This window comes from Pleurodeles waltl, chromosome 1_1, assembly GCF_031143425.1.
Source record: "Pleurodeles waltl isolate 20211129_DDA chromosome 1_1, aPleWal1.hap1.20221129, whole genome shotgun sequence".
In the NCBI taxonomy this organism is placed as follows: domain Eukaryota; kingdom Metazoa; phylum Chordata; class Amphibia; order Caudata; family Salamandridae; genus Pleurodeles; species Pleurodeles waltl.
Genome location: NC_090436.1, coordinates 399,700,331 through 399,712,984, shown reverse-complemented (window position 1 = coordinate 399,712,984; position 12,654 = coordinate 399,700,331). Strand labels below are relative to the sequence as shown.

At 46.8% G+C, this 12,654-nt stretch overlaps 1 protein-coding gene across 2 annotated transcripts in view; it reads left to right on the top strand.

Moving 5' to 3' along the window:
• The first annotated feature begins 2,063 nt into the window (after positions 1-2,063).
• Positions 2,064-12,654, top strand: part of AGGF1 (angiogenic factor with G-patch and FHA domains 1) — a 321,895-nt gene continuing 311,304 nt past the window's right edge. For both annotated transcript variants that reach the window (XM_069223545.1, XM_069223537.1), the window contains exon 1: positions 2,064-2,462. In XM_069223545.1, coding sequence (XP_069079646.1) covers positions 2,187-2,462 — 276 coding nt within the window. In that variant the 5' untranslated portion in view covers positions 2,064-2,186. The remainder of the gene's footprint in view (positions 2,463-12,654) is intronic.

Sequence of the window (12,654 nt, the reverse complement as noted above, 5' to 3'; positions counted from 1 at the left end):
TTAGTGAAAAACAAATTTGAAAGTGTTTCAGTATTAGGACATGTAAAACTTAAAAATACATGTCCAACTTTTCAAATACAATGCACCCTGTCCTATTAGCTGTTCAGGGCCTTCCCAAGGGATGGTCTATATGAACGAATGAATGAATGAATCTTTATTGCATGATTAATTAAAATGGTTACAACATATTAAAATACATAAAAAGGAAAAATAAAAGTAAACGACAAGAAACACCCTTCAAATGCCAAAGCTCTTAAGCAGCATACTCCAGCCTAGCGCCTATAATGGTGCCTGATCATAGCACCTTCTATCTTAATAAAATGAAATAAAACCCAGAAGAGAGTCCCAACCTGGGGTCCCAAAAACACCAGCTGTTACCCAAAGTAAGTACCCACTATGCCACCTTCTGCGGGCACCAACTAATTGTTCACCTGTTGACCGAGTACCGTATCCGACGTTCTCCGGGACCACCTCAACAAGATGCATACCAGCCAGGAAGCTGCTATGCATAGGTTACCTCTCTCACCTCGTCATCCAGGGCCGTTAAGTGGGAGAGAGGGATAGCTTAGGTGGCAGGAACCATTTCGTCAGGACCGTTTCTTTAAGGGCCTCCCTCCCTCCGCGAATACCCATGCTGGTTTGGCTCCTTGCCTGACGTAGGGCTAGACGCAGCTTGTAACAAAAAACAATTCTAAACAGGGTAGTTCCATGGGGACAACGGCAGTAAAATTTGTCTTAAAGCTTTGTTACATGTTCTCGCCCCATGTTTCAGGAACAGAGATTTTAACAGTAGGTGCCTTTCAGACGCCAAGCATGGGCAACAGCATACAAGATGTATTATCGATTCAGTATGGGTGGTTTATATGTTTTAAATGTTTAGGCCTGGTAAAAGGTTTATTTTGACAGGTCGAAATGGCAGTTTAAAACTGCACACACAGGCTGCAATGGCAGGTCTGGGGCAGATTTACAAAGACAACGTGAGTGGCACAATAAGTGATGCAGACCCACAAGTTGCATTTAATTTACAGAGCCTGGGTACAAACACATCACAAGCAAATGTAATGCCATTTGCCATTAAATGTAGAAATGTTTTAATTACTTTACTTCTACAGTATGTGTTGGATAACATGTTTTAAGACTGATGCTATGTTTTTCTCATTTTTATGACTACTTAGGTCTCGCATTATTGAAGACCTTTTGAGTCTAACAAAGTTTTAGGAATACTATACTTGTTTACAAGGGATTTCAGCCAGCCGTTTTCAACCATTGGTCTTTTATTGTGTCATTCACACTTTTTCTTCCGCCCTTCACCACTGGGTTTTGGTCACCCCACTTTAACAATTGGCTAACTTAATTTTGAGTAACACTAATCTCCCTTTTCACAGTGAGCACACACAAGTAATTCTCTTGCGTGCCAGGAACTACTATAGCATGTGTTTTGGGGCCAAACAAAATGTCTTCATTTAGCCACTGTATTTTTGATTGACGAAGGTGTAGCAGGTTTGTGAACAATGTGCTACAAACCATGATTAATTAAAACAATCACTTGACAAATCCGAAATATTGTCAGCTGACGAACACTAGCTTTGCCAAAGCTTATTTCCCCCAAATAATACAGTATGATAAACCATTGACCCTACGTCGCACGTCTACGCCAGTGGCATTTTGTATCTGTGCAGGTTTTTACTGCCAGATGGATACATGCTAAACCTGATTCAAGTGGAAGTCTCTATTTCCGAAGCAACAAAAATGGCTTCGTTTTGCCTGTGCTTCAACAGAAGTCAACTTTAAATACATTCCCCCCGACCTTTTTTTCCCTAAAATCTCCCACTTTCCTGATCCAAAACGTTGACATATACCAGATGTGTTTATTATATGTACAGGGCTCGCCTTCGATGTCTGTGCTGTTGCAAATGTGTCATCTGTGCGGGCTAGTTGTATCTGTTTTTTTATGTGCAGCACACGTCCTAGTTGATCAGAGCCTACGGTCTCGGCTTGGAATGTTTACTGTCAGTGCCGGTGTATGCCGCGTCTTCCTGGACGCTTTTGACCCGGAAGTAGAATCTCTGATGAGGGCGGTGCGCTGGTTGTTGCTGTCGGTGCTCGCTGCTCTTGTCATGGGATAGCCCACGTTCCTCTCCCCGGGCATCCTACGCCCGGGAGCTTTGCCCTGACCCCTTGACAGGATGGGTAGCCCACAGCCGGACCTCTGGGTGACAGAATGCAGCCCCTCGCCGTCCCCTCCGAGCTCCCCTGTTTCGGAATATCCCGACAGGGAGCAGGACCGGAGCCGTACTCACTTATCTCCCCTGCGGCCCACTTCTATCGAAATCCCAGGGGCCAGCCTAAAAGAGCAGCTCGAAGCTTGCAGGGCGCAGGTGCAGCAGCTGGAGAAGCTTTTGAGACAAAGCCAGCGGAAAGAGCGCATCACTGACACCTACAACCAGGACCTTCGGCAGCAGGTGAACCGGATAGAGATGCCTCGTCCGGCGTAGTAAGCGCTGAATAAATGCTGTCACAGACTGCGTCGAAACAGCACACGCTTTCTCACTCGCGCGCCGTTGTCTTTAGGCACAGTCTGTAAGGTAGACCCCAAAACACAGGCCATGGCTGTTTTTTTTCCATAGAAACACATAGTAACCGGTGTACCCCACGCTCAGATTGTGATGCCCCAGTACACCCTGATTACCACAGCCAGGAGGATTAGCCCAATAATTGCACAATCACACACACAGCACCTAAAACAGCCACAGACACGCCCACTATATTTGAACTCCAAGCACAGTGTGAGGTACAGTCACTAGAGCGCCAACACAACACTGTAATAATTTAAAGGCGTTTGGGGGGGCCATAGTGCAACATGTTTGCTTTAACCACTATAGATATTTGCGTCGAATAAAGAAACGGCATTGTGTGATACATCGAGGCAGTGAACTCATTTGAATGTGCAATTTGAAGCATTTTATACTAGGTGATGTATAACGTGTTTGATTATCTAAACAAATTATGTGCTTTGGTTTTTATAACAACAACCTAAACTCATCTTATATTGAAAGCATTTGTCTAACGCACTTTCTGCAACGCTGTATTTGGTCCGTCTGTGTTTGGAAGTCGGTGGCCAGTTCAGTGATCTGTGGCTGTGTGATTTTCGTTGACTGAGAACTATGCAAGTGGACATATACCAAACCCCCTCTGTGCCGTCTCGTGATTACACATAGTCTAAGTCTAGAGTTGCTGGCTGTATGAATGTTTGTGCATGGTTTATTGTGGTAGGAAGTGTTAAAGGTCACACCAGCTGTATGTTGGCTTTATGCGAAAGGTTTTGTCCAACGTGTACTGTTGGTTGTGTGTGTGTTATTTCATGGTTGCAAGGATTTTACCTCAAACCAAACCAGAAGGGCGGCCTAATGCTGTGCATGCTTGCACTGAAAGAGCGTAATCACAGGAGAGCAGGACCAGATGATGACATGAGATGTGACCTATCTAACCTTTTCAAGACTGGGATACTGCCTGCTGATGTACGTTGTTCATCAAATGAGCGTGATTACTAGAGCATCACACACAGTTGGCGAAATAAGCAGAACGTATGCAACCTTAGTACAGATGTCTTCTACTCGCCCTGTGCTTAGTGTGTCCAGTTTTGGGCAGGTATTCTTTCCCACACCTTTCTTACGGTCCGACAGGTTCTCAGACCTGATGACGCCATACTTGCGTCATCCCTAAAACTCAAGCCAGACTCATACTTTGTACAAGCCAGTATCTATGAGATAACTACAGTTGGAAGGCTACTGGAGTATGAGACCAGACTGATCACTTCAGCCTCACAATAACCCACTGCCCTCACCCTTCCATGTCAAATTCTATACTTTAGATCCCCTAGCAGTACTTTTTGTAAACAATATGAAGTCTGTTTCCTTCCTTCCTTTACTTTCCACCCAGTCATTTTAAATGTAATTTATTTTATGTTACGTACTACTATGTACATGTGTAGGTGTATGACCTTTGGCAATCCAAGAACATTCCCAGTAGTAAGTTTGGAAACCTGTCAGTTATGTGATATTTTAGATGCTGGAATTCCCACAATGCAGAATTAAATGCACACTACAATCGTGCATTCATAGAAACTATAGCATATGTGAAATTACATATTTATTCCTATATTCTTTTTTTCTTCTCATGGAAGGCATTTTCCCTGTGGGAACACCCCTTTCTCCACACCCTCCTGGTTCCATTCCCCTTCCCACTCCACACAGGGATTTATAGTATCATTTTGATGAAGGAAATCGCTAACCATTTGTAGAGTGAACGTTTTAAATATAGTTTGTGGATGCTAATAAACTACTGTGTTTGTGGGAATTTCCAAACACACAAGGCTGACCATAGTTTGTGATAACCAGTTTACACCCCTTGTATAGGGATCTATTCCACACAGTTGCGCTATACAATGTTTTGGGAGTAAATGGATTTACACCTGCCAGGTACCTTTTTGTAAACACCTGCTGGTGTAAATATAGCCTTACATTCAAAAATCAATTTGTGAATCTAGCTGAAGAAATGCACCTATGGTGTGGAGAAGGAGGCTCATACTGCTTCTCTTGGTGTGGTCAGGAGAATACCTTCATGGCATGGATTTGAATAAGGCTCATTTTCACATTTAGCACAGCTGTTCTTTAAACGATTAAAACAAGTTTGTGAATAAGGCCATGATTAAAACAAGTTTGTGAATAAGGCCATTGATGTTTCCTCATGCAGGGTTTTAGTTTGAGTTCACTTAATTTATCCAGTCGAGGTTTATAAATGATAAGGCTAGGCCAGTGGTCCTAGTTCTAATACCACATTGGTTGAGTTTCAAGCAGTTTCTTCAGTAGTCTGAACACACTATTCAGCTCTGTGAATATGGCTCTCCTATCAGTCCTTGCTCTGTGGTACTTCTTAGAAGGGCCATTTTACATTATAAATCTTTTTTTTATTTTTTATTATCAGTATCAGCCTATGTGCTGAAGATTGGGAAATTGGCCATTGTCAAACCTTAGTTGAAGAAGCCCTAAACAGATCCCAATATTTGATTTAATTTTAGACCCATTTCATTGCTCCTTGCACCTGCAAACATTTTTTTAAAATATATTTATTGGTATTTTATCAACAAACATATAAGAAGTCAACTTCCAAGGAGACATCCCCTCCCTGGTCCCCTTTCCCCATATCAAACTCCATTTCCAGGTGACATTCAATTTTCCAATATTGCCTTTCAGGACAGTAAATAAAGTCAGAGTCAAAGCCAGCACATTACAGTGTACTAAGACCTGCAGCCGTTCCTGAGTCCTCTGAAGATGTGATTTGCTCAATTTCCGGGTCTCTAAGGAAGTCCAGGTGATGGTCCCACTGATGCTCCATATCTACAGTCCCAGCCCCCTTTGCTGCCTCCTGATGTAAAACTCTCCCTTCTGCCTCAGCCCATTTAATTAGCGTGTCCCGCCATCTTGGTAGCTGCGGGCCCCTAGGGTCTTTCGGGTGCATTGTGATCTCCCTTTTAGCCAGGATCAGTGCCAGGTCGATGTATTTGGTTGTAGTTCTCTGTATGTGGGATCTAGGGAAACCCAGAGTAAGGCCACTAATGGAGAAGAGCAAATTCTCCTATCTATTACTGTTTTTATGCTATGTAGTACTTTATCCCAGTATTGCTCCAGTTTCCCGCAACTCCATAACATATGCGTCAGGTCTGCTTCAGGCTCCGAGCATCGGTGGCATGCGCTATTCACAGTATTGTACATCAATGCTATCTTGGCAGGGCTGAGGTATGCTCTGTGAAAAATATACAGATTAATCAATTTAAAACGGGCATTTCTGGAGACCGTGTGTATATGTGCTGTGATTTTCCCCCACTGAGATTCATCTATAGGTTTCCCAATATCCTCTTGCCAGAGGGTCCGCAACCTGTCAAGAGGGAGTAGAGTGTCTTTATATAATGTTTTATAGAGTGTGGATACAGCTCTCTTATCCCCCCGTTGTGCAGAGGGCCTGGCATCCCGCATGGGTAGTAAGTTCACTTAAACCCTGTTTCCAGTGTCTCTGTATGAGTGCTGTGAGTGATTTATGCATAAGGAACAGCCCCGGGGGGATTGCAGATTGTTCCATCAGTGCTTCAAAAGACAGCAGTTCCCCATTACAGAACAGGTCCTCAATCGTAGAGATCCCCAATGGTAACGCCCGCTGCAGAATCTCCCCCGGGGAATACGTTAAGACAGGACAGCGGCATGTCTGGTGAGTAAGGAGATGGGGCTCTAGTGCGCTGCAAACTGCGCTTCCAACAGGTGCACATTACCTGGAGGTGTGGCGACCGTATTTCCCGTGTCCCTCTGGGGATCAGGAGTATCTCAAGTAGGGTCTTGACAGTGTGCTCTACTTGTTGCCCCTTGGTTATGTCTAATTGTGCTGTATACCATGCTTTTGCTAGCCACTGTAATTGGCATGCTAGATAGTATATTTCAATGTCTGGTGCCGCCATTCCCCCGTCTTCAGTCGGTCGTTGGAGTAAATGCTGAGCCAGTCTATGTCGCCCTGGCCCCCAGATAAAGCTAGTTCAGATAGAGTCAATCTCCCTGAATAGCGGACGAGGGACTAGTAGAGGCAATGCCGAGAAATAGTACATTAATCTAGGCAGAGCTATAATTTTTCCTTGCGCCAAGCGTCCCGCCATTGATAGGGGTAATGCCTTCCAGAACTGGGTATCTGTCCGCAACTTCCAGATCACTCTATTCACATTTTCCTCCAGGATGTCTACAGCCTTGTGGTAAATGTTCACCCCCAGGTAATGGAAGGTGGACGAGGTCCATTCCAAGCCCCGGAAATTTGCAACTTGAGGTGAAGATGAAGGATTTCTGCTAGTTTATACGCAAACCCGACATGTGCCCAAACCTTTCTAACAGGTCCATGGCTCCCAGTAACTCCCTGTCTGGATATTCCAGGAACAATATCATATCATCCACATAGAGTGCTATTTGGTGACACTGGCCCTCAACACTTAGCCCCTTGTACTGACTACCCATTCCTGCTATTTGCGCTAGTGGTTCCATCGCAATGGCAAATAGCAGAGGCGACAGCGAGCAACCTTGTCTGGTGCCCCTGCCAATCTTGTACAATCTTGAAATTGTGCAACCCGTGCGAACATGGGCGGTGGGGGTTGTGTATAACAACTTCATCCACTTAAGATATCCCCAGCCCAGACCTATTTGCTGCATTATAATCTCCAAATAGTCTCATTTGAGACTGTCAAACGCTTTTTCGATGTCTACTGCTATAATTGCAGCGGTGCGTAGGTTCGGAGATTGGGATTGTAAAATCTTGATCAGTCGTCTTATGATGAGGGCGGTGCTACGGTGCGGGATGAATTCCGTCTAGTCTGAGTGGATCAGTTTTTGAATATAGGGCAATAGTCTTGTGGCCAGGATCCATCTGAGTATTTTATAATCCATGTTAAGCTTGGATAAAGGGCGGTGTGAGTGCACATCAATAGCCGGGCGGCCTTGTTTCAGCAACGGTATCACTATAGCTTCATTTGTAGACGAGGGAAGCACTCCGGTCTGTAGCGCCTCTGAGTAGAGGGCATTTAGCCAGAAGGTCTATATAAACACTATAAAACTCTGCAGGTAGTCCATCCACCTCAGGCGCCTTTCCTCTAGCCATCGCCCCCACTGCCATAGTTACCTCTGAGAGGGAGATTGGTTCCTCTAGTACACTTCGATCTTCCTCTCCCAGTACAGGAAGCCGGATATCCCTCAGGCATTGCAACTGAATTGGGTCCAGGGTCCCTAACGTGGGGCGTATAGTAGCAAGTAATAATCAGTGAAGCTAGCGTTAATCTCCCTTTCCTGTAAGGTCTCTTCCCCGCCAAGTCCGCAATCTCCAACAGCATGGAGTGCTGCCTCAGTGGGGCCGACAGCCAAGCCAGTAAATTTCCAGCCTTATCTCCCGCTGCGTGCTGTCTGGCGACATATTTTTTATAGTCAAAGCATCTCAGTTTTTCAGTAGCCAGCGCAATTGTACCCTTAGTTTCAGATATAATAGGGGCTAATTCCGGGTCTCTTGCGTTCCAATCTCCTTAGGTCTTCATCATATCTGTCTATCTCCCCCTCCAGGGACTTCCTTACCCCCACTACTCCAGCTATACATTGACCTCTGACGGTCACCGTGAATGCTTACCATTCTTGTGCCCGGGAGGAGGCGGTACCCTGGTTGTGTGTGAAATATTCATTAATAGTGTCCCTGATGGTTTGCCGGAAGGCGCTATCTTCCACTGTTTCCACTCTAAGTCGTCAGTCCGGTATTCGGGGGCGATCCCTTTTCCAGTCCAGCATAAGTAGTAAAGGATTGTGATCAGACACTGTATTGCAGAGATATTCGGCATCAATTACTGCACTGTTTACGTCGGGATGTCAGAAAAACGTCCAGTCGTACATGTAGATCATGTAAAGGCAAGTAACAGGAGTAATCTCGCTCCTGCGGGTGAAGGTGTCTCCAGGAGTCAGAGGCCCCAATGTTGTTTCCAGTCTGTGAAACTTTTGGCCAGTTTGTGTGTGGGGGAGTGCCTCGGGGGGTGGGATCTGTCCAACTCTGTGTCTGTGATACAATTAAAGTCGCCACCCATTAATGTTGCCTGGGTAAAGTGTGGCCCTAGCGTATGCGATATTGTGTTTAGAAAGGTGTCTTGGTCTTGGTTAGGGGCATATATTCCTTCCAGTGTAACGTCCCTGCCTTCCAGGCGACCGGCCACCAGGACATAGTGGCCCTCCTTGTCTATGATTACACCCATTTTTTGGAATGGTACTCCTGGCCATATCCACATCAGGACCCCTCTCGCGTAAGCTGAAAATGCCGTGGCATAAACCTGACCCCTCCATCGCTTAGTTATAGCCCTAACCTCCTTGTCTGTAAGGTGCATTTCTTGTGTAATTGCTATATGTACTCCACATCTTTTAAGCTGTCTGTAGACTTTATATCGTTTACTCATACTATTTAGTCCCCTAACGTTCCAGGTAAGGAATTTATAAGCCGTAAATCTATCCATAATCTGTGTGTACGTGTGTGTAACTCGTCCATTTTGTTTCCCCCGAGTGACCATATCGTGCTTGGCAGTAACATTAGTCCTGGCAGTGTCAGAGAGTGAGATGGAGTTGACTTCCCCGTTAGTGGCCAGCTAAGATCAAACAAAACAATTCCCCTATTTTCAAAACTCCCTCTCCCCAGGACTGGCAACACAACTATCCCCGTCCAAACATTCACTAACTGCTTAAACATTGCGTGTGGAGGCGAAGGCAAGGACCAAGGGCAGCGCCGGTGACCCTCCGCCTACCGCTTAATCATTAATCTTTGGATATTACTTTCCAGCCTCAGTGAAGTAAGTTCAGTTGCCATGTTGTTGATGGGAGCATGTATGATCCAGCCAGCTGGATTATCGAACTTCTGCTCAAGTTCCCCCTGAGTGCCGATACTCTTAGTCAGTCAACAGTGACATTGGGCTTCAGCTAGCCACCTCAATTGGGTCTTCCCACCAAGGAGAGCCTGCCTCTGGGGCGGTGGACGACGCCCCTCAAAGGATTTCATCTGATGTCACCAGAGTGATCCTCGGTGGGCAATCAGAGGCATCATGGACAAGCAGGAGGCGCTGCCAGTCATGAATTCCTGGTCCGAATGAGTCTCGGAGGGGCGTGGCGATCCGAGTCCCCCTCCTCCTAAGGATGCTGCAGCATGCACTGCCTCACACATTTCCTGCAATGTCTGGCTGAGCGGCGGGGCTCCGCTAGTCAGCCATTTTTCCTTTTTCCTGCGAGTTTCTGCATGGACCCGAACCTCGACCTCCGGCCTCTAATTCGCAGCCATTCCAGACGTGTCCAACCATTCCCACACCTGTTGCAGCTTGGTAAAGAAAAGCGTGTCTTTGTTTGTGTTGATTTTCAACTTAGCCAGAATCAGCATGGCGTATCGTATGCCTCGCTCTGTTAGTTGTCGTTTGATCTCAATGAAAGTGGCTCTTTGCTTCTGAGTGTCTCTTGTGAAGTCCGGAAATATCATTATCCGCTGATCACCAAGTGTAATTTCCCCTTTCATTCTTGCCTGTGTCAGTATAAAATCTCTGTCCTTAAAATGGAGCAGTTTGGCAATGATTGGGCTGGTCTGGCACCCGGTGGCGGGAGCTTCGCCGGTATCCTGTGAGCCCGCTCTATTGCAAAATATTGCGACAGGCCCTCAGGGGCCACTTCTTTACGGATCCATTGCTCCAAATAAGTTTCCATGCTAGGTGCCTCTTGCTCCGCCTTTTCGGGAAAACCAGCCAGTCGTAGGTTACTTCTCCGCACCCTATTTTCAGCATCTTCTGCTCGGGCTTAAAGCGCTTTAATCCACGACGTCAGTTCGGCCACCGTTTTGGTTATCTTCTGGCATTCCGGGGCAAGTTGTTCCAGAGACTTTTCATTGGTGACCACTCTGTGAGTCAGTCGTCGATGGTCATCTCTAAGGAGTGTCAAATCCACAGACAGTGTGTCGATCTTAAGTTCCAGTGCGTCACAAGATGCCTCTATAGCTTGTAGTATAGTGTCCAGAGTGGTCTCTTGGTGTAAGGTCTTGTCAGATTCGCCGGTACCGTCGTCCTTTTGGTGTCCTCTTGCCACGTCATCCCCAGGGCCATCTCGCTTTTTTGGTTTACCCATGTCCTCAGCTGCCCTTAAACTGGCCCAGGATCTAAGCCCACTTTGTATCGGCCCAAGTGCCCGTATGGCTGCACCCTCCCCTGCTACAGGTTTCAGGTTCTCAGCTGAGCAATTCTAAAGTCCTCTCTGCGTGGGATAAGGTCATCAGGGCACCTTTTATTACTCGTATTGCAGTGTGGGATCCATTGCGTCCTGCCCCATCAGGGGAGGCATCAAGGGTCCAGCCTCCCGGTGGGTGCGGCGCGGAAACCCCAGCCACGGGCCTCCAAGCTGCGTTCTGCTGCAGGCCCTTTCCCACTGGGCTGATATCTGTGCCCCCGGATTAGGGCATCTGGGCGTTGCTCTGGCCCCCTCCTAGTCCCCTCTCCAAAGATGTATGACCTCGGGAGCCAGCGGTCCGCCGCTCCCTGCCCAAGTCCGCTAAATAACCTCGTTCCTGGTCGTGCCACGGGCTCTGTACCTCTCCGTCTCTCTGGTGGTGGGGGTGTCGGGTCCCCAGCCCCCTCTCTTATGCAGCACACGGGCCCGGGCCCTGGCCAGGGCCCTCAAGGCTGCCCCTAACCGCAGGCCGCTCGGACGGGGTTCAGCGTCTGCTCTCGCTGGGCAGGTCTCCCAAGGATCTCCAGGGCCTCCTCCTCTGCACCACAGTTCAGGAGCCATGCAGCAGGTGACGCTAGGCCCGCTTCTCCGGCACCAGGGGCCTCGCCGCGCCGCCGCCCACCGAGCAACGCCACTTCAGTCCCCGATCGGGCTCAGCCAGGTGGTCGTCCAGGGCTGGCGGCCCCCGTCACTCACCGGCAGGTCGTTCTTCCACTCCGGGGCCCCAGCGCCTTCCTCCAAGGCCGCTTATAGTGATGCCAGGGGCTCCGCTGCACCTTCCACCCCGGTTCAGCTTGATTCTGAAGGCCGGGGAGACAGGATGAGTGCTGGATGGTCGGAGGCTGCCGGGAGCTTCGCGTTACGCGTGCCACTCCATCGGCCTCAAGCCACGCCCCCCTTGCACCTGCAAACATGTTAGTAAATGTGCAATTAGTGGATTACTTAGAAAGATTTAAGCTCTTACCTCCTCTGCAGTCAAAGTGTAGACAGTGATATTCTACGGAATCAGCTCCCTCTGAAGCATGTGAATCAGTAACGCTCACGTTGGATAACAATGCTGTTCTTATTCTCCTTGATTTATCAGCATTGTTCAACACTGTTGCATGTTTTGTTACTTCATCATTCTACCAACATTGCAATTTGTGGCCAGGCTTGATCTTGATTTCAATACTTCCTTGCTAAAAGGAAGCAAGTGGTAACAATTGGTAATTTCACTTCAGGAGAAAAATAATTAAAGTAGGGGGTCCCACAGGACTCATCCCATAGCCCTATGTTTTTTAATATTTAATGTCCCCTTTGATTTGTTTAGTAGAATCTTTTGGAATTGCCACCATTTCATATGCAGACAATACTCAATTGATCTTGTCTTTGGATAAAAATTCCTTAGGTTCAGAACAAATATGTAATAATTGTTTTACTCAAGTTATAAAATGGATGGAATGTAATCATCAGAAGAGCAACATGGAAAAACAGAAAATGGTTTTGTTTGGAAAGAAAATGTGTTCTTGGCCCTGGACTGATGGCCTGATGATCTTGTTAGCCCCCCCTCTCTCCCACAACCACTGGTGACTGTACCTAGGAATCTAGGGGTAAAATGTTTACAGTGATTTGCCCTTTCTTTCACAATTCTGGCAACGTCTGGATTCTGCTTCTGCCTCATTAAATTGTTTTTAAAGTGTTTGGATTTTTTTCTTTAGTGGCTAGAAAACTGTTTGCCCAAGCTCTTATTACCTCTTGAATTGGTCACTATAATGATCTCTATCTAGGCATTTCAAAATACCTAATTAATAAGTTAGAAGTTGTACCAAGTGCACCCGCAAGATTGGTGCTCAAACTCCCTTGCAGCAGCTTC